This window comes from Mustela lutreola, chromosome 10 (assembly GCF_030435805.1).
Source record: "Mustela lutreola isolate mMusLut2 chromosome 10, mMusLut2.pri, whole genome shotgun sequence".
Taxonomy (NCBI): domain Eukaryota; kingdom Metazoa; phylum Chordata; class Mammalia; order Carnivora; family Mustelidae; genus Mustela; species Mustela lutreola.
In genome coordinates, this window is record NC_081299.1 from 24,233,643 (window position 1) to 24,257,847 (window position 24,205).

The following is a 24,205-nucleotide window of genomic DNA, read 5'->3' on the forward strand; positions in this document are numbered from 1 at the left end:
CTGTATTAGACATCATTCTTAATGGTGAAATTTTAGGAGCATTTCCATTCAGCCAATAAGCAGTAGAAATAAATCTAACAAAAATATGCAAGATCTTAATAAAGAAAATAAGGAAACATTACTAAAGACTATGAAAGAAGGCCTAAATAAGTGGAGAACTATCCCATGTTCATGGATGGTAAGACTCACTATCATAAAGATGTGAGTTTACCCATAAATTAATCTATAAATTAAATTCCAAAATAAATGCCTATGAAATATATTTTTTTCTCTTTTTAGTGAAACTTGATAAGGTTATCCTAATATTTATATGGAAGAAGAAAGAGGCAATCAGAATTTTTTTTAAATGTTATTTGAAGAACTAAGTGAGGGAATTCATTTTAAAGTTTGGTAATTAATAGTATGAAGTATTGATCCAGAGATAGACAAACAGACCAGCTGAACTGAACAGAAAGCTCAGAAATAGATCCTTGAATTTATGTAAACTAGATGTATGACAGAGGCAGTATTACCGATTAATGGGGAAAGGATAAACTGTTCAAAAATAGTGCCAAAGGGGTGCCTGGGTGGCTCAGTGGGTTAAGCCTCTGCCTTCAGATCAGGTCATGATCCCGGGGTCCTGGGATCGAATCAAGCCCCGTGTTGGGCTCTCTGCTTGGCAGGGAGCCTGCTTCCCCCTCTCTCTCTGCCTGCCTCTCTGCCTACTTGTGATCTCTTTCAAATAAATAAATAAAATCTTTTAGAAAAATAATGCCAGAAAAATTGGGTATCTGCATGAAAAAAATTAGAATATGATATGCAAAATAAATAGTGGATCAAAGCCCTGAAAGTGAGAAACAGAACTTTAAAAAATATCTTTATGTCCTTGAGACTAAGGAATTTCTTTTTCTTTTTCTTTTTCTTTTTTTTTTTTTAAGATTTTATTTATAGGGGCGCCTGATGGCTCAGTCGGTTGAGCCTCTGCCTTCGGCTCAGGTCATGATCTCAGGATAGAGCCCTGCGTTGGGCTCGCTGCTCAGCGGGGAGCCTGCTTCCCCCTCTCTCTCTGCCTGTCTCTCTGCCTACTTATGACCTCTCTCTCTCTGTCAAATAAATAAATAAAAACTGGGGGAAAAAAAAGATTTTATTTATTTATTTGACAGAGAGAGAGAGCAACAGCATGAAAGGGAACACAAGCAGGGGGAATGGGAGAGGGAGAAGCAGGCTCCCCACTGAGCAGGGAGCCCAATGCGGGGCTTGATCCCAGGTCATGACCTGAGCTCATGACCTGAGCAGAAGCCAGATGCTCAATGACTGAGCCACCCAGGCACCCTGAGATTAAGGAATTTCTTAAACAAATTACAGAAAACACATTAATAGATTGATAAATTGGACTGCATTAAAACTAAAAGCTTCTTTTTAATGAAAACCACAATAAACAAAGTTAAAAAAAATCAAACCATGGACTGGAGAAGATATTTGCAAAGCATATACCTGATGAGGGATTAATATGTTGGATACTTAAAGGATACTTATAAATAAATAAGAAAAAGACAACCCAACTTGAAAAATAAGAAAGGATATTGTGCAGATAGCATCATTGTGACCATTCAGCACCCGCTACCAATATTCGCATCCTTTGTTGTGTGACTTCACAGTTCTTCCCACTAACAGGGAGAAGATCTTCTTCTCTTGACTTTACCTTTGGCCAAGTGATTTGCTTGAGACTGTTACAGTCGGGTAGATGTGACAGTGTGCCAGTTGCAAGCCTGCACCTTAAGAGGCTTCACATATTTCCCCTTGGTCTTTTGTACTTTTGGCATCGTCATGAGAAGAAATCAGCTAGGCCAGCCAACTGTTCCCAGGAGGACGCTATGAGACCATGTAGTAACACAACCACCCTGGAATTGGTTGTCTCCTAGGCGTGTGATTGGGCCCAGGCAAGATCATCAGAGCTCTCCTAACAAGTCCGCCCAGATCAGCCAACACACAGGCTTGTGAGTTAAATAGATACTTATAAAATTATTTTTTGAGGCTAATTGTTACATAATGTTAGTTAACAGTATTGTAAGATCCATATGTACAATGGAGTATTATGCCTCCATCAGAAAGGATGAATACCCAACTTTTGTATCAACATGGATGGGACTGGAGGAGATTATGCTGAGTGAAACAAGTCAAGCAGAGAAAGTCAATTATCATATGGTTTCACTTGTGGAGCATAAGGAATAACATGGAGGACATTAGGAGAAGGAAAGGGGAAGTGATTTAGGGGAAATTGGAGGGGGAGATGAAGCATGAGAGACTGTGGACTCTGAGAAACAAACTGAGGGTTTGGAGTGGAGGGAGGGGGGTGAGTGAGCCTGGTGGTGAGTATTAAGGAGGGCATGTATGGCATGGAGCACTGGATGTGGTGCATAAACAATGAATCTTGGAACACTGAAAAAAATAAGATAAAATTAAGATGTTTAAAAAAAATGATGAGGGGCACCGGGTGGCTCAGTGGGTTAAGCCTCTGCCTTCAGATCAGGTCATGGTCCCAGGGTCCTGGGATTGAGCCCCGTATCGGGCTCTCTGCTCAGCGGGGAGTCTGCTTCCCACTCTCTCTCTCTGCCTGTCTCTCTGCCTACTTGTGATCTCTCTCTCTTTCTCTGTCAAATAAATAAATAAAATCTTTAAAAAAAAACAAACAACCAACATTGTAAGGAGCAAGCAGTTTACTGAATCATAGTACACATTCATCGTTCAGTCCACGCAAATAAAAGCAATGACAAACCACTGCATATTTGTAAGATTGGCAAAATTAAAAAGTCTGATGATATTAAGTACTGACAGGGGCACCTGGGTGGCTCAGTGGGTTAAAGCCTCTGCCTTCAGATCAGGTCATGATCTCAGGGTCCTGGAATTGAGCCCTTCGTCGGGCTCTCTGCTCAGCTGGGAGCCTGCTTCCCTTCCTCTCTCTCTGCCTGCCTCTCTGCCTACTTGTGATCTCTGTCTCTCAAATAAGTAAATAAAAGCTTTAAAAAAAAAATGTTAAGGACTGACAAAACCGAGAAGTGGTAATTGATACACACACACACACACACACACACACACACACACACACACGAAACACAGTAATGGGAGATAAACTTAAATACTAGGTGATATGGTTCTGGCTATTGAGTTGCAAGTGTAAGTCCCCTGGTGAGGCTCCAGAAAAGCTTCTTTTCCCTCTGATTAAAAAAGAAAAAAAAAAAAAAAAAGACAGGCTGGGTTGATAATTGTCTTTTGTCCTTTCCTCTTCTTCCTGCCGGGAATGTGGACATTAGGCTGGAGATGGGGCAACCATCTTGCAACATGAAGTGTTTTAATCTCATTAATGATCTTTTTTGTACATTCAATCTATTTGGTTCCTCCTCAAACCTACCTCTTCTCCCCTGCCCCCTGCCACCCCTGGTTTCTTTTCTTGTGGATAATAACAAAGCAAAAGGAGAATGGCTAACATTCATGAAGTCCTTATTACTTGTAGCTTTGAGTGCTATGTGTGCAACAGCTCATTCTAGCCTCACAATAATCCTGTGAAATAAGAGCTATTTCTTGTTCCAATTTACAGATAAGGAAATGGATGCAGAGGTTAAGTAAATTACCCAGGGTCATGCAGCTATTAAGTGGTAGAGCCAGAATTCCAGATTGAGCTCCCTGGCTCTAGCGTCTATGCTCATAACTATATGCTACTCTTGGGGCGCCTGGGTGGCTCAGTTGGTTAAGCCTCTGCCTTCAGCTCAGGTCATGATCTCAGGGTCCTGGGATTGAGTCCCACATGGGGCTCTCTGCTCAGCAGGGAGTCTGCTTCTCCCTCACTCTCTGTCTGTTCCCACCCCGTGTGCGGCTCGCTCTGTCAAGTAAATAAAAATGAAATATATTTAAAAAGCTACATGCTACTCTTTATATCTTTCATCGCTCTGACCTTCTTAAACATACTTAGTTTATAGTCTATTAGATTTTTATTGTTTTCTAAAATTGTGGGTGTTTTGCTTCTCCTGTTTGTTCTACCTGCTGATTCTTCTTTATGAAGAGTCATTTCCTTGTATGTTTTAGCAGGTTTGATGCACATTCAGCGACACGGAGCATGTATCGTGTGCTCACGGGCTGCTCCAGGAGCTGGGAATAGATAAGTAAAGCAGGCAAAGTGTCTGCTCTCGTACCTTAAATTCTAGTCGGAGAAAACGGACAGCAAACAGATAAAAGGCTAGAGAATGGGAAGGGGTGATTCTATAGGATGGTAAAGGAAAGCTCTCAGATAAGGGGACATTCCAACGGAGACCTGAAAATGTGAGAATGCGAGCTACGTGTATCCCTAGGAGCAGATTCCCAAGCAGAAGGATTGGCAAGGACAAAGGCAGCATGGCAGGAATAGGCCTTGAATGTTAGGAATGAGCAGCGGTCTTTGTGGCTGGAATGCAGTGTAGGAGGGATAGAGCACAGGAGACGATGAGGGCAGAGAGATACCTGGACCGGGCGGTGCACATCAGGCAGCGCCTTTGAGGTCATGAGAACTTTGAGGCTGGCTGGGGAGCCTCTCAAAGCTCTCTTGGTGGGTCATAAGCTCAGGGATGGTATTTAAAACTATGAGGCTAGCTGGGCTCACCTAGGGAATGGTGTAAGTAGGCAAGAGGTCTGAGCCCTGAGGCCTGGGGCATTCCAGCGGTAGGGGAGGAAAATTTTTCCTCCACCTTCTTCGTGGCTGGGTCTGGAAATTAAACTGACACAGACACATTCGCGTGAGAAACGCATACAAAATGACTCCATAGAAGTTTCGCATGACTCCAACACCTTTATCGGGAAATGAAGAGCCGAAGTATCAGTTAGGCCTGAGTATATTTTTATGCTAGGTTCCTCGACGAGTGGACAGTCACCGAGGAATATGGTAGGTGAAGGGGTGGGAGATAAATTTAGTAACCGGGGAAGCTTGGCAAAGCCTGTTTGTTCGGATTCTCTTTAGCATCCCTTTGTCTTCTGAGATAAGGAGGCTCTTTCCTCTGGGTATAAAGAGGGCACCTCTCACATGGGGGTTATTTTAGTTGCAGGGGAGAAGGGAGGGGGGTTCTGAGTGCCCTTTCTGCTTCTGCTGTTTTCTCAAACTCCTACAAAATATTCAGTACGCCAAGGTGCCATATGTTGGGGTAGCATGTCCTAAATCCCATAGCATTAGGAGGCTAGGAAGATGCAGGACCAGCCGAGGACACTGAGAAGGAGTGGCCGGCAGCCGGGGAAGAACAGGGAGCAGAGGGGTCTGGGCATCAAGTCAAGAGAGCGTTTTAGGGTGAAGACAGTGACCCCACTGCCTGCGTAAAATGAGGACAAAGATAGGACCATTGGATTTGGCATGCAAGTTACGAGTGATCTTTTTTTTTTTTTTTTTTTTAACACGTGATCTTTTTAAAAAGTGATTGTGATGGATGGGGATGGAGGCTGATCGGAAGAGAACGGGGGAAGCGAAGACAGCAAATGAAGAAGCAAACCAAAAAAGTCTTTCCGGGCTCAGTCACTGGAGGGTCCAACTTTTGATTTTGGCTCAGGTCATGATCTCAGGGTGGTGGGATCCAGCCCCATGTGGAGCTCCCTGCTCAGCGTGGCATCTGCTTGAGGTTCTCTCTCTCTCCTTCCTCCTCTGCCCCTTAGCCCTTCAATTAAAGAAATAAATAAAATCTTAAAACAAACAAACAACCTCTTTCAATGAATTTTGTGTGAAGGGAGCAGAGAAATCGAGTAGTAAACTGGGGCACCTGGCTGGCTCAGTGGGTGGAGCTTGAGACTTTTGATCACAGGGTCCTGAGTTCAAGCCCCATATATATATATATATGAAATGAGTTGTAGCCAGGGGTGCATGTGAAATCAAGGGAGGTTTTGTTTGCTTGTTTCTTTTTTTTTTTTTTAAGATTTTATTTATTTATTTGACAGACAGAAATCACAAGTAGGCCAAGAGGCAGGCAGAGAGAGAGAGGAGGAAGCAGGCTCCCCGCTGAGCAGAGAGCCCGATGCGGGGCTTGATCCCAGGACCTCAGGATCATGATCTGAGCCGAAGGCAGAGGCTTTAACCCACTGAGCCACCCAGGCACCCCTGTTTGCTTGTTTCTAAGATAGGAAATAATAGACATCACAATGGTATGATATTGGAAATGATCCACTTTATAGGAAGAGGGCAACGATTTTGAGTTGCATCTAAGCAGAGATCATTTCCCACCTGGCTTGGGACCTGGGAGCACCCGTCCCAAGTGGTTGTGCATTTGCTTCCACTAAAAGCCCAGGAGCCCCACCACCCCAGGACTAATTTCCATGTTAAATTTCCACCTTGAGGTTTATCACACCAAACAGGTAGAATAAATTTGGATTCCAGAACCTCAAAAAGCACAATCTTGGGTCTGCTAGCTCACCTCGGTCCTTTTTTATTTTTTAGATTTTTATTTATTTATTTGACAGACGGAGTTCACAAGTAGGCAGAGAGGCAGACAGAAGAAGAGGGGGAAGCAGGCTCCTCGCTGAGCAGAGAGCCCGATGTGGGACTCGATCCCAGGACCCTGAGATCATGACCTGAGCCGAAAGTGGAGGCTTTAACCTAAGAAGCCACCCAGGCACCCCACACCTAGGTACTTTTTTTTTTTTTTTTTTTTTTTTTTAATTTCCCCAATGAAGGCCCTACAAAGACAAGCTGTGTGTGTTTCTGGGATTTATGGGCAAAGTTCACTCATCTTTCTTCATGAAGGTCGTGGTCCCTAGAGGATGCCAACTTGTTACTGATAAAAACCTGAAGCCACATTGGGGCTCTGGCTCTGCTCCTTCTCCACCACCGGCAGCTTGGGATTTCTCATTTTCTTGAAAGCCCCGCCATACATTTAGAACACTTGGGTATGTTTTAAGGCGGGGGGGGGGGGGATAAATAGAGAGAGGGAGACAAGCCATAGGAGACTCTTAACGATAGAGGACAAATGGAGGGTTGATGGAGGTGGGTGGGGGATGGGCTAGCTGGGGGATGGGTATCAAGGAGGGAACGGAGCAGAAGGCCTAAATCATAGAAAATGCTTGGTATAGGTTGGTGACTGAACAAATCACTGTCCAAAAACCACACAACTCATAGTACAGTACTAAGTGATTTTCTGCATCTTGGAGACTCTATCCTCTAAGAAGAAAGTGGTTTCCGTGGAGACGAGAGAAAGGTTTCTGATGGTTATTTCGGTTTACGCTGCTGGGAAAAGCCATGTCACTTTGGTCTGGTAACCCCATGTCTTTTCCTCTCCAGAATGGAGATCTCCTCTCACCAGTCCCACCTCCTGCAGCAACTGAATGAGCAGCGCAGGCAAGACGTCTTCTGTGACTGCAGCATTCTGGTGGAAGGGAAGGTCTTCAAAGCGCACCGAAATGTATTATTTGCTAGCAGTGGTTATTTCAAAATGCTCCTTTCTCAGAATTCGAAGGAGACGAGTCAGCCCACCACAGCTACCTTTCAGGCCTTCTCCCCTGACACTTTTACGGTCATCCTGGACTTTGTCTATTCTGGCAAACTCTCTCTCACGGGTCAGAACGTCATAGAAGTGATGTCAGCCGCCAGCTTCCTTCAGATGACTGATGTCATTAGCGTATGTAAGACCTTTATTAAATCTTCACTAGACATCAGTGAGAAAGAAAAAGATCGCTATTTCAGTCTCTCCGATAAAGATGCCAATTCTAACGGTATAGAACGTTCCTCCTTTTATAGCAGCGGCTGGCAAGAAGAAAGCGGTTCTCCACACTCTCACCTGAGCGCAGATCAAGGAACAGGTGTCATAAGTGGGAAATCTTGGAGTAAGTATAATTACCATCCAGCCTCCCAAAGGAATACTCAACAGCCTTTGGCCAAGCATGAACAAAGGAAAGACTCCATTAAAAAGTCCAAACATTTGAGGCTGTCACAGCCTTCTGAAGTCGCTCATTATAAGTCCAGCAAACGAGAAGCACGAACCTCAGATTCTTCCAGCCACATTTCCCAATCTGAAGAACACGCACAGATTGATGCTCACATGGACTCCATGCCCGTTGGCTATCCGTACGGTCCAGGATCTGATGTCACATCCAGAAGCTTTCCAGGTATCCAAAAAAAAAAAAGAAAAATCAGTCCCCTCAGTGAGGTCCTAAGGCTCCTGGGCTATACAAACCAATCCTATCTCAGCATGCCCTTACTTTGAAGTGTTACAGGCAGTTGAGCCAAGTGATTTTTTTTTAAGTCATTCTCCTCTAATCAAATTTATTTCATAAAACATGAATTTAAATTTCTAATTAAAAATAGTATTGGATAGGGGCACCTGGCTGGCTCAGTTGGTAGAGCACATAACTCCTGATCATAGGGTCATGAGTTCACACCCCACATTGGGCATGGAGCTTACTTTAAAAAAAAAAAAAATTAAAAAAAGAATAAATTTAATAACAGTCAAAACAATAGGGTTCTGAATTTCAAAGCCAAAGATTTTCCCAGCCTATGTCATCAGATGATTAGATTACTGTTAAGCCCCTATAGCTCTTTTTTTAAATGGTTCAATCCCTAAGATGCATATCTTCACTTTAAATTACATATTTTTTTTCCGAGTATTTACTTAGGAGGAGCATTTTTATACAGAAAAGTTAAACAGAGCATTCATGCATATTTACAAAGGTTCACAGACCCAAGACTTTAAAAAACTGGACATCTGATTTTATTGAGACATAAAGACATAATTTAAAAACCACACGCAACCCTTAACATAACACTGTAATCCTGCGTGCAACAACAACCAGAAACATCTCATTTTTATGATAGTAGTAAAATGCAGAAAGACTGTGGAGGTGTTGGTTTCAGTAATCCACCCCTTACCACCAGAAGACTATGGTAGAGAACAGGAATTGGAAATGCATGTCATGGGGTGCCTGAGTGGCTCAGTGAGTTAAGCCTCTGCCTTTGGCTCAGGTCATGATCCCGGGATCCTGGGATCGAGTCCTGCAGCCGGCTCTCTGCTCAGCGGGGAGCCTGCTTCTCTCTCTCTCTCTCTCTCTCTCTCTCTCTGCCTGCATCTCTGCCTACTTGTGATCTCTGTCTGTCAAATAAATAAAATCTTTAAAAACAACAACAACAACAAAAAACAAAACAATGAACCACTGAATTTAATGGCTATTAAATTGATGAAGTTTGCTTCCAAACAAATATCTTGAGTACATGAGTTTTATTTTATTTATTTTTTTCAAGTTTATATAAATATATATATATATATTTTACTAATCTCTGCACCCAACGTATGGCTCAAATCCACACTGCGGAGATCCAGAATCACATGCTCCAATGACTGAGCCAGCCAGCCAGGCGCCCCTTGAATACATGAGTTTTAAAATAAAACATTAAATAGCCTTGACAGTTTTTCCCCTTTAAAAGTGTTACAAGTGTACAGAAAGTAGAGGCAAGGAGATAAAAAATATGTCAATAAAACACATCACTTAAAAGCTATAATATGAAATACTTTGAGGTTGTACCTCCACTTCTTTTGCTTTTGTTTTTGTCTTTTTTTGTTTTTTAATCTCTAGTTTTAAAGTCCAGCTCTCCCTTTTTACATTTAAATCCAGTGACTCCACAACGCAGATTGAGAGGACAGCGCAAGAGTGTAAATTTACCCCAACGTTGTACATCTCTCAAATGCTCACGTTACCGTTCTGGACTCAGGGGTGCATGGACAATGGAGTCTTTTTTTTTTTTTAAGATTATTTGTTTATTTATTTGACAATGATCACAAAGTAGGCAGAGAGGCAGGCAGAGAGAGAGGGAGGGAAGCAGGCTGCCTGCTGAGCAGAGAGCCCAATGTGGGGCTTGATCCCAGGACCCTGAGATCATGACCTGAGCCAAAGGCAGAGGCTTAACCCATGAGCCACCCAGGCGTCCCTGGACAATGGAGTCTTTTTTTTTTTCCTCAAAGATTTTATTTATTTATTTGACAGACAGAGATCACAAATAGGCAGAGAGGCAGGAAGAAGCAGGCTCCCCGCTAAGCAGAGAGCCCGATGTGGGGCTTGATCCCAGTACCCTGAAATCATGACCTGAGCCAAAGGCAGAGGCTCTAAACCACTGAGCCACCCAGGTGCCCCTGGACAATGGAGTCTTGATGACATCTCTTCCTTCTCCTTTCCTCCTGCCTTTGCAAGACTCACCAACTCCTTTGGGATACTTGATATTAGATTGGAACTGTTGTGGTGAACTTTCCAGTGATTTAATCAAACTGTCTCCTGACAGATGATCTGCCCCGGATGCGGTTCAAGTGTCCCTACTGCACCCACGTGGTGAAGCGGAAGGCAGACCTCAAGCGCCATCTTCGCTGCCATACAGGGGAAAGACCCTACCCTTGTCAAGCCTGTGGGAAGAGATTTAGCAGGCTGGACCACCTCAGTAGCCATTTCCGCACAGTACGTACAGGACTTTTCCTCATTTTACTTCTTAAGAAACGTGCACAATCACCTGCTTTCGGATCATCTTAATTTACTGAGGGAAATCTTTTCCTACAACTGTGCTCTGTTGGAAATGTTTCCAACCTAATGGTTTCACTTTGCACATAATGCCTCATTTAATATATATTTTCATTCTCCTTTGAGACCGTGAAGTAGGAGATACTCTTTTGAATATCCATTTTGTTTTCTAAAATTTTTTTAAGGGTTTTATTTATTTGACAGATGGAGATCATAAGTAGGCAGAGAAGCAGGCAGAGAGAGAGGAGGAAGCAGGCTCTTTGCTGAGCAGAGAGCCCGATGCAGGGCTGGATCCCAGGACCCTGGGATCATGACCCGAGCCGAAGGCAGAGGCTTTAACCCACTGCGCCACCAAGGCACCTCTGTATAAATTTTTATTAATTTTTTTAAAGTATCCATTTTAGTTCATTTAAAATCGAGTATGTTTTTATGTACCGGTCTCATCCAGAGCCAGAGACGATGTAAACTAAAGATATCTGGATCTCCAGGTCAGAATGACCACTGCGTGTGGCGATTCTGCGTGTCCTGGTGGTTCTCTGATGCTTACCTGGTAGGATCTCGGTCCGTTTCTGCTGTCCATCCTCTGTCCCCTGTGCCCCTTTCAAGTCTCTATCTGTAGTCTTCTCAAGGAAGGGAGCAAGGTGGGCAGTAGAGCCACTTCCACTCGGACTGGACTGTCAACAGTTAGGAAAATCTCAGCAAATTTGCTGTTCAGTGCTCTGGCGGGCTACTAAGGCAAGGACATTGGAATTACTCCACTGTTCATCTTGTGGCAAGAATGTTTTCTGAAATCTGTGTTCTATTATGCTTCTATTCCCTTTGTATCAGCCCCTTTTAACTTCAAAGGACAATGGGTCACTGAGGGTGATTTCTTCATGCATTGCTCTGGACTTAATTATTTAGCAAATACAGACGGAGCACCCATGTGCCAGCCCCTTTTTTTCAGCGCTAGGTCTCCAGCAGTGGGCAAAACAGACAAAATCTCTGCCTTCCGACATCTGGGTGGCTCAGTCTGTTAAGTGTCTGCCTTTGGCTTGGGTCATGATCCCAGGGTCCTAGGATGGAGCCCCGCATCAGGCTCCCTGCTCCCTCTCCCCATTGCTTGTGCTTTCTGTCCCTCTCTCTCTCTCTCTTAAATGAATAAATAAAATCTTTAAGCAAATCTGTGGCTTCATTAACCTTATGAAGCTAGGATTTTTTAAATTAAAAATTACAAAAGCAATGAATGTGCATTTTTAAAAGTAAAAATAAGAAAATAAAAATATTTTTACCACCAGACACTACCATTCCCCCCCCTTTTTTTTAAAGATTTTATTTCTTTATTTATCAGAGAGAGAGAGAGAGAGTGTACAACCAGGGGGAGCAGCAGGCAGAGGGAGAAGCAGGGCTCTCTGCTGAGCAAGGAACCCGACGCGGGACTTGATCCCAGGACTCTGGGATCATGACTTGAACCGAAGGCAGATGCTTAACACACTGAGCCACCCAGGCATTTTCAGATACTACCATTCTTAAGACAGTATCGCATGCATATAGATGGTTTTTTGTTTTTGTTTTTACCAAATTAGATCATACTGTTTGTGCCTGCTATCTTTATGAACAAGCTCTACCTTTCCATCTCAGTGGAAATTTTATCTAACATCCAGTTCAATTTCAAACCTCCCTGTAATCCCCCAATACCTTTTAGAGCTTGTTTGTCCAAACCAGTACCCAGTGAAGGATCCTGTACTACATCTCATTAAGTCCCTTAAATATGTTTTTAAGAGAGCATAGTCCTCCCTGCCCCCCTTTTCATTTCCATAACACTGACTTGCTGAAGATGCAGAGATAATTAACCTACCTCTTGATTTCTCTGCTTGCTTTAACAGGTGTCATTTAGCTTGTTCCTCTGTCCCCCTGCATTTTCTATAAACTGTATGTTTTATCTAAAGACTTAATGGAGGGACGCCTAGGTGGCTGAGTCGGTTAAGTGTCTCCCTTCAGCTCGGGTGATGATCTCAGGGTCCTGCTGGGATTGAGCCCCTTGTCCAGCCCCTCAATGGGCTCCCTTCTCAGTGGGGAGTCTCCTTCTTCTTCCTCTGCCCCTCCCCCTGCTCACACACATTCTTTCTTTTTCAAATAAATAAATAAAATCTTTAAAAATAAATAAATAGGGACGCCTGGGTGGCTTAGTGGGTTAGGCCTCTGTCTTCGGCTCAGGTTATGATCTCAAGGTCCTGGGATTGAGCCCCGCATTGGGCTCTAGCCCCGCATTGGGCTCTCTGCTCAGCAGGGAGCCTGCTTCTCCTTCTCTCTCTGCCTGCCTCTGCCTACTTGTGATCTCTGTCTGTCAAATAAATAAATAAAATCTTTAAAAAAATAAAAATTTAAAAAAATTAAAAGTTAAAATAAATAAAGGCTTAATGGATTCAAGGTAAATACTTTCAGCTACACTTACACATCTATACACAGCTATACTTACACATCAGGGGTAAAATTATTTCACTCATAATATGTCACATTAAGAGACACAATATCTGGTGGACCCATCATTCATATTGTTAATGGTTGGTCATTAAAGTTAGGATAATGAGACTGTGATCCCACCATTTTTCAGTTAAAGGTGCCACCTTGTGATTAGAAAGGAATCTGTGTGGAGCTGTTTTGGCATTATGCTACTATCCATTTCCCTATCAACCATTCATTTCATGGTATTAATATCAGTTGATAAACTATGTCCAAACTATTAATTTTACTTGGGTTGTAGAATGATTTACTCATTTTATCATTTCTTCTACCTTATTAGCTAGAATTCTGTAAAGTAAAACTTTTCTTCATCACCTGGGACTATTCAGTTACTTTGAAATACAGTTACTACAGGAGAAACAGGATAAATATTTAATTCTTTCCCTTTAATTATCAATTTTCAAGTAAAGAGTTGATTTAGTAGCAGTTTCAAATGGCAATATGAATATTTTCTGTTGTTTTTTTTTTTTTTAATAGCAAATGGTCTCATGAATTCTCATTCGTTCATTGTGTTTGGACCTACGACAATTATTCTTTTTGATACTCAAATTTTCGGTTTTGTCCAGTGAGGACAACTTGAAACTATTTCTTGCATCCCTTTGTCATAACTCCGGTAAATATTCAAGATGGCCTTATTCTCTGGCCCTCAAATTTCCCTAGGCTCACCTTGTATTTTCCCTGGAAAATACGAGTCGCAAACCTGGAATCAGCCATTTCTCAAAAAATGAGAATGGGGAGTAAAATTAGAAACCAAACTTTGGATACCTGGAGTGGTCACTACTCATCGTTACTAAGGGGTCATTCCTCTTAGATTATTTCAGTGGATAGAGCTAGAAGATTTTTAAATAGTGGGTTTGTGATGATATTTTCAATTTTTTTTTTTTTTTGTATTTTCAAGTTTAACATTATAGTGTTTCACTTAATTTCTTTGACTTAGTAACTGTATTGGAATTGAGGGGGTGGGGGATAAATACAAATCTGCCAGAACTTTCTAAGAAAACACCACCACATAGAATACTCATAATATTACTATCTCGGCAACAATAAGGGCACATTCAAGTTGTGTAGTTTTGATATTTACTGATTAATATCTCAACATTTAAGCAGAAAATAATAACTATACTATATTTTCTTAGATATTTTACCAGACTGCATTAGTTTTCTTGTTTTTTTTCTTTTCGCTATTTGTGTTTAGTGGCCTACTTCCATATTGTTCTAATTTTATCTAAATGAATATGCCATAAATAGTAATTCAGCAGTATAAAATTAATTGTAATGGTTTTTGAGTAGAACCCATAATCTGCTCCTGACAGCTGTTTAAAAAGTTATTAGTAACTGTAATTATGTAGTTATTCATCAGTTACAAATTTTTCCCAAAGCATTTCACACATAGTAACTCATTTGGTCCTCACGACCTGAGTTGTATTCTCATTAGTAAGTGGAAGTATGCAGAGATAGTATTAGGCTGATACATGACAGAAGTACCACAGTTGTTGTTATGACCAGTTTCCATTTTGATTGACAGCCTTCCATTCTGTTTGGGTGGTGTCCATATCTTACTAGTTGTTAAATATTTTGCCTATTGAGGTGACTGGGGGCTTATGGGGCACCTCTGTGGCTTAGTCATTGAGCGTCTGCCTTTGGCTCAGGTCATGATCCCAGGGTCCTCTGATTGAGCCCCACATTGGTCTCCCTGCTGGGCGGGCAGCCTGCTTCTCCCTCTCCCACTCCCCTTGCTTGTGTTCCTGCTCTCGCTGTGTGTGTCTCTCTCTCTCAAAAAAAAAAAAAAAAAAAAAAAAAAAACCTTTAAATAAATAAATATTTTGCCTGTTACCCTGGAAGCAGGTTTATATTGTTTTCAATTACTTGCTTCGAAATACATGGCTAGTAAATGACAAAAGCAGGGCTAGAGCCTAAACCTCCCTGTTTTTACTTTAGTTCTCTTTATACAGGATCTTTCATTAATAGAAGTGGCAAGTAATCCTTCTATCCAAAAATAGATTCTGATGGGGAACCTGGGTGGCTCAGTCGATTAAGTGTTTGCCTCAGGCTAAGGTCATGATCCCAGAGTCCTGGGATCAAGCCCCACATAGGTCTCCCCGCTCAGCAGAGAGCCTACTACTCCCTCTCCCTGTGCCTGCCACTCTGCCTACTTGTGCTCTCTCTCTCTCTCTCTCTCTCTCTGTGTCAAATAAATAAATGAATAATCTTAAAAAAAAAAACTCAAAAATAGGTTCTGATAAACAAATTTGGGACAATAGATTTTTCTTTCTCTAGCTGGTAGCAACAAGTTAACATGAAATGAGGTTTCTCCCTTGCCAGAATAAAGGTATATAAAGTCCTTAGAATAGTACATGTGATATATTTAGTGTTTGCAATTATTATTTTTCTGGGACGGTGTCCCTTGTTACCTCAGATATCAAAATACTGTTGGATTAAAGGATAGGTGAGATTATTAAGCATGTTTTATTAAACATGACAATGTTATATCCATCATATAGAGAAAGGTGGTGGGTTTTGTTTTGTTGTATTTTGAGAAAGGGAGTGTTTTATTTGTGATGTCAATTTATCACCAAAACCTGTGGTCTTTTTCTAATAATTAGATGTAAATTTAATATTAGCGCTTGGCTTTGGACATCTTAAGTTTGTAAACTGGAACCTAGATATACTGTTCTGCTTTCGAAAACCCCTTTTTTTAGAACTATTTCAATCTCTACACAGATTCACCAGGCATGCAAATTAATCTGCAGGAAATGCAAACGCCACGTGACTGATCTAACAGGGCAAGTGGTCCAGGAAGGAACCAGGCGCTACAGACTCTGTAATGAGTGCCTCGCTGAGGTGGGCATAGACCGCCTCCCCATTGAAATGGACGCCGAACAGCATCTTATGTCCCCATCAGATGGAGATAAAGATTCCAGATGGCACTTGAGTGAAGACGAGAACAGATCGTACGTGGAGATCGTAGAGGATGGGTCTGCCGATCTGGTCATACAACAGGTTGACGATAGTGAAGAAGAAGAAGAGAAGGAAATAAAGCCCAACATTAGGTAGCTAACGTGCAAACCAACAGAGCTGGCATGTCTGCAACTTACGCTGACTTCCTGTATCTCTCTCTTTCCGTGGTCAGAGTCTGGCTCACAAAGGCATCAGACTGACATTAAGGTGATGGCCTAATAGAACTTGCATGCTTTCCGAACAGGTCATGGTACCCATTCTGAACTTTGTTGCCCTAAAGTGTGTTGCTGCACTGGAAAGAAAGACCCAGCTTGAGTTGGCATGATGGATGAACAATTAATCCTCTTCCTTTTATTACAGAGATACATTTTTTCTTTTAATATTGAAAGATCTACTTAGCAAACTTTTCTCAAAGAAAATATTTTAAATAAATTTACCACAAGCAAACTTTATATAAGAGAATTTCAAAGTGTTTCAAAAACACAAACTCTACCAATATTGAATTTTCACAGGGAACCAAGGAAGAGCACATTTAAGGGTCTGGCACCCTTACCTGGCTGAATTATAAGCCTTTCTATTAATTTCAGATCTAATTTAATTTCAGATCTAAAACAACCTTTCAGTATCCCAATATCCTAGATATTGTTTTAGGAGTATGGCAGACGACAAATCTAAAATGTGTGAAACCGTTCATAGTTGAACTTTTTGTCATTAAGGTAAAGATGACTCTTGTGTAGTCATATCGTTTAAAAACAAAAACCTAAAATAGAGGAAGACCAGAGATTACATACGGACATCATCTTCTAAAGCAGGAAACAAATACTGCCTGAAAGTTAAGGTGGTTTGTGAAGATCTGTCAGTATAATTCTCCTCCTCTCTAAAGGAAAACGAGCAAACAAACAAACAAACAACAAAAAAAAATGATGAGCAAGAAAATTAGAGGTTACAAGTTCTTAAGAGTAATTTCTAACATTTATTGTTCTGCTATATTATTTCTAAAGTGCTCTCTCACACATTTTCTCACTTAATCAGCAAGGGAGATATTACTGTCTCTAATTTACAAGTGAGGAGATTAATCAGAAAGTTGAAGTGGTGGGACTGGTGATTCAGGTCTTGATTTTAAACAGCCTTCTTTCAACTGTCCCCATATTGTCTCCTGAAATGGTGAAAAATTGAAGTCAAACCTCACCAATCTGCAGTAATCAGAAAAAAAGCCTATTAGAATTAGAAAGCACGAAAGAAGAACTTAATAAGCTTCAAGAACACATAATAACTTGGATTAGAGTTATCTAAGAGTGTTCACTGATGTCCCTCCAGTGTCCACTGACATGTTTTTAATGTCAAGTTATTTATATGTACATGTTATATATAACACTCTTTGAACAAGTTATTTCTTACATGCTTTAAGCATTTTTCTTATCTTGTTTATATCATTTTTCAAAACAAACTTTCCTCCTAGGACATAAAGTTGTGTTTAAACCCCACCCCTGTAAGGGGTGCCTGGCTGCAACTGTTGATCTTGGGAGTTGTTAAGTTTGAACCCAGTTTGGGTGTAGAGATTACCTAAAAACAAAAAACAAAACAAAACAAAACAAAAAAACTTTAAAATAAAATAAACTCCTCCCCTTTATGAATTATGAAACATTCTAAAAGTACAGTTCAATCAGAGAAGCATTATTTTAGTTCTGAAGTTAAAATCTGAATCCTGGAAAAACTGACTTACTGAAGGTTGCTTCAGATTATTACACTTAAGCTTGATATAATTTAATTTTGATAGAGGCTCCATGTATTATATTTCTAAATGTCATGATGTCCCTCAAAATGATATTTTCCATTTTATTTTTTCTCTTAATTACTGATTGTCCTTGATACTGACTGGAGGGCTAAAATGGTTAATTTCTAAAACCTTTCTTACAAATAGATGAGTAACCATTTGTTTTTGTTTTATGGTACTTAATGCTGAGTGAGACCTTTCCAAGATTCCCCTGATGGTAAATTTCCAGTTGCTTCAGGACTGGATGGCATGCACCGAGTTCACTGTTCTCCCAACATGACTGGTCCCAAATCAGGAGTCTTCACAATTAAGTTGTATCCAAATGAGGGAGGGAAGCACTTGTCATTCCTTAATCTCACCAGATGGTAACATCTTTTAAAATTGTTATCTAATGTTTAGTCCTTGGAGCCAATAGGAAAAATGAGTGATTGGAGCTTTATTCATGAGAATGAAGTAGTGCATGTATTATGCTCTAACGCACTTTAGTCTGTGATCTAAATGTTCTCTTAACGCTTCTGCATGCAAACATCAGCATGGATGTCAGCCAAGTCCACGGAACACACTGCCACCAGCACCTGTACAGCCTTACCTGAAATAATGCTTTCTCGTTGTTTATAACAAGCATCAAGCTCTCCCACAAAACAGCTATCAAGTTCATCAGACTAGACAGCGTATCTGTTCTACCATTTTAGTATCATAAAAGAAGAACATTTGTGACATTTGTAAGCTGTAAATAATAACTCCAGTTATCATATCATATGTATCTAAGACATTAGAGACCGATTCTTTCCTAGAGTGAGACTGTCCATTAATGGTTTCTGCGAAAACAAAATTCTTTGGCTTTTAAATGTGGGAAAATGTTACATGGGGGTATAATCTGTTAATATAAGCTTTATTTATGCCAAGGATTTTTTTTTAATATTAGCAAAATAGTGAGAGTTCGTTAGAACAAAGTTTGCTCTTACAGTAATGCTGCTTATCAGCTTCTGAACGCCCTTCTAACCCTGGTCCTCAAAAGTGTGTGGTGATGGAAAGAAGTTTTGCAAAATAAAACAATATTGCAATCGTGCCTAGCAGCTGCAGAAAAAAAAAAAAAAGAACAAGATCACTGTTTGAAGAGGTTTCTTTTGCCCAAGAAACCCTTTCTTCAAAAGAATGGTTTCAGGGAGAAGCTCACCATTTAAGGGAGAATCTCTAAAATCAGAGCTACTCTAGTTATAGCTTCCAATGAGCTTCACCAGACACCTCTGCAGAGCTCAGGAAGGCAGCACTGAAAACCTTGGAACCGGGGAGCTTTTTGAATTCCCTTTGAGCACTGGGCTCTCAATTCATTACCTCTATCACTGTGCTTACAACCTGGTAATCAGAGGGTCTCCTAGAGGAACAGATCACATCCGTAGTCTATACAATGATCATTCTATAGTTATCTCGTCTCAAGACTTTTTCAAAAAACATATTTTTCAACAATGTATTTTTGAGTAATGGAATCAAAACATAGTAACTGCTTTTATGCTACCAAGTTACTGCTTAATTGATGACAAAAGTTTAGTGTGTCACTTAGTTCAGAGCTCAGAACTGAATTCATCAGAGTTATTTTGCAAAATCATGCTAAGATACATTGAAATTTCCACTCATATTGGATATATATATATATATATATATATCCTAAATTAATTAATACTGTGGAAATTTAATACTATGAAAAATCACTAAAAGCAATATAGTATAAGATGTATTTAACTGGGAAGGGTGATAATTAGGTACTGGAGGACCAAACTTTAGATTATAAATGGAAAGTTCTATGTTATTTTATATTAGAGTGGACCAGTATTACTATTTATCATTTATATAGCATTTTATATTTGCAAAGTATTTAATAATTTTTATGTTATTCTTTACATATCTATGAAATAGGACAGTTATCTCACATGACAGGTAAAGAAACTGAGGCACAGAATGGTAAAGCAACCTCTCTAAGGCAACCCAGTGAAATAATGGCAAATATAGGGATTAGGATGGTCAGATTTTCTGAATCCTAGAGTATCAACTGAATTCACTGAGGTGTGTTGTGTGTTACCCTATTTTATAAGATGCCTTTATACAAATAATAGTCAATTGTCTTCAAGTTGACGTCATTGTATGTGGATAAATCCTATACAGAATAAATATTATGTAAAGGATATGACTTTAGTTATAAGAGTTTTAATGAAAAACTTCAGGTTATCACAGAAACAGCACTATTTAGCCAGCGGCTTTATATATTGTGAAGTATAATTAATGTTTTATTTTGATGTAGGAGTTCCTTAACTATTCATGCTAATAGAGCCATGAATAGACCAGAAAAGTGAAATCCACAGAGGATCTATCAACTTCACCTTCTACATGTTAGTCTTTTCCCAGAATTTGTATTCATGCCAACAATAGGTCAAATATATTAATAAGCAATAAACCACACACCAGAGAAGCCAGCGGCCTCTTAATTTTCATGGCTTTTTCATACTGAAATAGCATGATATACACTTTTCTCCATCCCCCCCCCCCCACCCGTTTCAAAAGCCATTGGAAACTTACCATCTTTAGATTGGAAACCAGTGACCAAGGTAATGCCAGTCACCTCTACCTTTGGTCTTGACTAGATCATTTGCAAACATTATTAAAGGGAATACAACTTATAAAGGACATCTAAGAATTTATTATACTTTGCTTTGCTCCTTCAGATTTCTAGATGCATGAATTCTTTATATAGTTCCTTGATTTTTCCTAGTGGGAAAATCTTTTAATTCCTTGTTGATATGATTTACAACTGCTTAGTTTCTTCATTAGAGAGTAACTTATTTTCATTCAGAGGAAACTGGAACATTTCTGCCCAGACCATAGTTCTCAGCCTTGGCTGCACGTTAGAATCACTTGTGCAGCTTTTAAAAATACAGATGCCTTGGGGTGCCTGGGTGCTCAGTTGGTTGGGTGGCTGCCTTAGCCTGGGTCATGATCCCAGAGTCCTAGTATGGCTCCCCTGGTCAGGCTCCCTGCCCAGTGGGTGAGTCTGCTTCCCCTTCTCCCTCTGCCCCTCCCCCTTCTCATGTTCACTTCTCTATAAAATAAATAGAAATACAGATGCCTAGGCAAATCACAATCTTTGGCAGATGGGGCCTGGATGAAGTATTTTTTAAAAACCTTCCCAATGTCTTTTGTGCAAAACACGTCCTCTCTTCAAGGCTTCCCTCTGTCTTCCTCATACAGATGCTATGAGGGGCATTCAGACCATTTGACCTTCCAGTTTACTGGTCCTCAACCTTAGGAACATATTAATTTTTGTGAAATGTCAAGATACTGTATATGTTCCCTTATTTAAAGTTTTTATTGGGATAAATAATGACACTAAATTATTGGGTAGTCTTAAATAACCCATTTTTACTTTGGGTTGCATTTGGATTTTACTTGATTATGGGTATTGCATCCTGGGAATTCACACAGAACTTCACATTACTAAGACCTGCCTCAGGAATAGGTGGCTGAAATATTATATCCTGAAATTCTACAAGCTTTAATGTTTCCTTTGTTTTTAAAGAAGGAACCAGAACACACTCTAAGCACTATGGAACTTCATTGCCACACATTCGAATTCCATCTATGAATTGAGTTAAATCATTTTTTTAAAGATTTTATTTATTTTATTTGACAGAGATCACAAGTAGGCAGAGAGGCAGGCAGAGAGAGAGGGAGGAGGAAGCAGGCTCCCTGCTGAGCAGAGAGCCCCATGCTGGCTGGATCCCAGGACCCTGGGATCACCACCTGAGCCGAAGGCAGAGGCTTTAACCCACTGAGCCACCCAGGCGCCCCTAAATCATTTTTTATTCAAGTTAAATGTATATGGGAGAGGTAGGACTCCATACTAAGATGTATTATTTAAAGAAGGCGGAGGACAAATTTGGAAATAAAAGTAAATTTCTTCCTTCCAAGTTTTGCCATTAATTTTTTTTTTTTTTTTTTTTTTTAAATAAAGTGCCTTTGAGTAGAGTACCATCCTCATTCCCACCTTCAAGGTTGGGCTTGCAATTCAAACAGGATAGGCCTACCCCTTAGGCAGCATTGTACACACACAACCATTCCCCAGCTTAGTCTACAAAAAAGTTTCACCCAGTAGCAAAGTGGCACTTTTCTTGCATAGTTCAAAAAGACTAAATTCTGAAATTAAATATAAATAGATAATGTGCTTTTGTTGGGTATTTGAGTTGACTTAAAACTTTTTTTTTTTTTTTTTTTTTTTAATCTCTGGAGGAAAAAAAATCCACGAGGAACACAGCAGTGGAAAGCCGCGCCTCTGAGCGCCGGCACTTAGACGCTCCAGTATTATCTCCCCGCCCCCACACAGTCATCCGCGCCATTTATTTGAGCTCAGGTGGGTGACCCACATGGCTTTCTATCTTCTTTTCAGGAAAGACTACAGGTAGCAGTGAGTAGTAGGAACCTCCCTTTTCCTTTTCAGTCCTTGTCCCCCCCAAAACTACTGTTTCTGTGGGCGCCTGGGTGGCTCAGTGGGTTGAGCCTCTGCCTTCAGCTCAGGCCATGATCTCTGGGTCCTGGGATCGAGCCCCGCATTGGGCTCTCTGCTCAGTGTGGAGCCTGCTTCCCCCTCTCTGCCTGTCTCTCTGCCTACTTGTGATCGCTTTCTGTCAAATAAATACATAAATAAAATCCTAAAAAACAAACAAACTACTTTTCCTGGAAAGTAGACCACATCTTGACCCTGCGAGAGGCCCCGACCTACCAGACACCCCAAGGCTAGATTCTCGGGGGAGGGGGAGAACAGAAAAGTCTGCCGTGCAAAGTGGGTGCCCAACTGAAGAGCCACATTTGCCGAGTGTCTAACTGGATCCCAGTCCTCTGAGGTAGGCCTAACCCACTGAGCCGGACCCATTTGGTGCCTGTAGGCCTGGTGAGGACCCAGAGGGGGTCCTAGGGAACCAGCCAAGAGGGTCCCTGGCTACTCCCAATCTAGAAATCTAACTCGAGGCAGCAGGAGGTGGAAGAGTTTATTGAAGCTATAGAGAGAGTGCAGGCACAGAGTGTCCGGGAGACTCGGGAGAGGAGAGAGCCCTGGTCTTGGCTTGGGGTCTGGTGTTGGGTCCTCGCAGGCATCCGCGAACCCTGGACCTAAGACGAGGGTGTTACTCCTTAGAGCCAGGGGTCTTGGCCTGGAGCCGGGCAGCGCCAGTGGGGCTTCCGCGGGGCATTCTCCCCTGTTCCTTCCTTAGACGGTGTCTGTTTTAAGGAGCTAATTCATTCTTGCCCCTTGCAAGGCGCACATACGCTATCTGCATGACAAGGCATGTGTAAAGTAGGGGTGCGGGTCTTGACAAGAACAGAGGCAGGCAAAGGAACAAAAAGTAGATTTTATGGAGTGCTTCAGTGTCCGCATCAGAGGAGGAAACAGGCTTGAGAAGCTGAATGACCCCGGAGCCACCCTGACAGACGGCTGGGCAGGGATTTGAGTCCATGCGATGGGACACCCCCAGGTGCCTCAAATCGTGGCCAGGCCAGGGACAGCTAGCCTATTTTATCCCGACTTCCGGCTACCATACTCCGGTGTCTGCGACAGAGCGCTTCACTGCGTCTGCGTCCCCGACCCTCACACCCAAGCAGCCGACCCCCTCACACAGCAGAGCCCGCGGCGCCTCGCTAGCCTGGGGGCTTGGAGAGGGGGGCCTTGGCGGCCAATGAGAGTCTCAGGCGCTCCCGGGCGTCGGGACTCCAGCCAATAGGAGCCGGGCAATGACGCCTGAGGCGGGGCCGGGACCCACTGCTGGCCAGACCTTCTGCCACTCCAGAACGTCCCGCCGGGCAGACTCTGCCCGGACCGTGCTGCGGTGCTCAAGTTTGTCCAGCGAGCCTGCCCCTTCTACTTTCTTTCTTTGCTCCTCTTCCCTACTCAACCCCTGCTTTCTTTTTAGGAGGTCCAGCTCTTTTAAGAGAAACACTGAGTTGGGTGCCTGGGTGGCTCAGTGGGTTAGGCCTCTGCCTTGGGCTCGGGTCGTGATCCCAGGGTCTTGGGCTCGAACCCCTCACCCTTCGGGCTCTCCGCTCAGCAGGGAGCCTGGTTCCTCCTCTCTCTCTGCCCGCCTCTCTGCCTACTTGTGATCTCTGTCTGTCAAATAAATAAATAAATAAATAAATAAAATCTTTAAAAAGAAACAAACTAACACTGAGAACAAACGTTTTAACATGCCAGCCCTGTGGGGTAGGGCTATTACGGCAGATGAAGAAAAAGCCTTAGTGTAAAGAGTTGGCCAAGACCAGAACTGGGAAGTTTCCCGAAGGAAGCTGGAAGCCGAGCTTCACGTTCCTACTTTTTTTTTTTTTTTTTTTTTTTTTTTTTTTTTTTTTTTAAGATTCTATTTATTTGACAGAGAGAGAGTAGGCAGAGATGCAGGCAGAGAGAGAGAGGAGGAAGCAGGCACCCCACCGAGCAGAAAGCTCCATGCGGGTCTCGATCCTAGG

General features: G+C 41.7%; 1 protein-coding gene across 4 annotated transcripts in view; it reads left to right on the forward strand.

Annotated features, from left to right (window-relative positions):
* Positions 1-19,892, forward strand: part of ZBTB8A (zinc finger and BTB domain containing 8A) — a 65,176-nt gene extending 45,284 nt beyond the window's left edge. For 3 of the 4 annotated variants that reach the window (XM_059138107.1, XM_059138105.1, XM_059138108.1), the window contains 3 exons: positions 7,259-8,082; positions 10,244-10,413; positions 15,697-19,892. In XM_059138107.1, the coding sequence (XP_058994090.1) occupies positions 7,260-8,082; positions 10,244-10,413; positions 15,697-16,029 (1,326 nt within the window). In that variant the 5' untranslated portion in view covers position 7,259 and the 3' untranslated portion in view covers positions 16,030-19,892. Of the gene's footprint in view, positions 1-6,482; positions 6,609-7,258; positions 8,083-10,243; positions 10,414-15,696 lie in introns of those variants that run through there. The other variant, XM_059138106.1, reaches the window with a different exon arrangement.
* Positions 19,893-24,205: the final 4,313 nt, after the last annotated feature.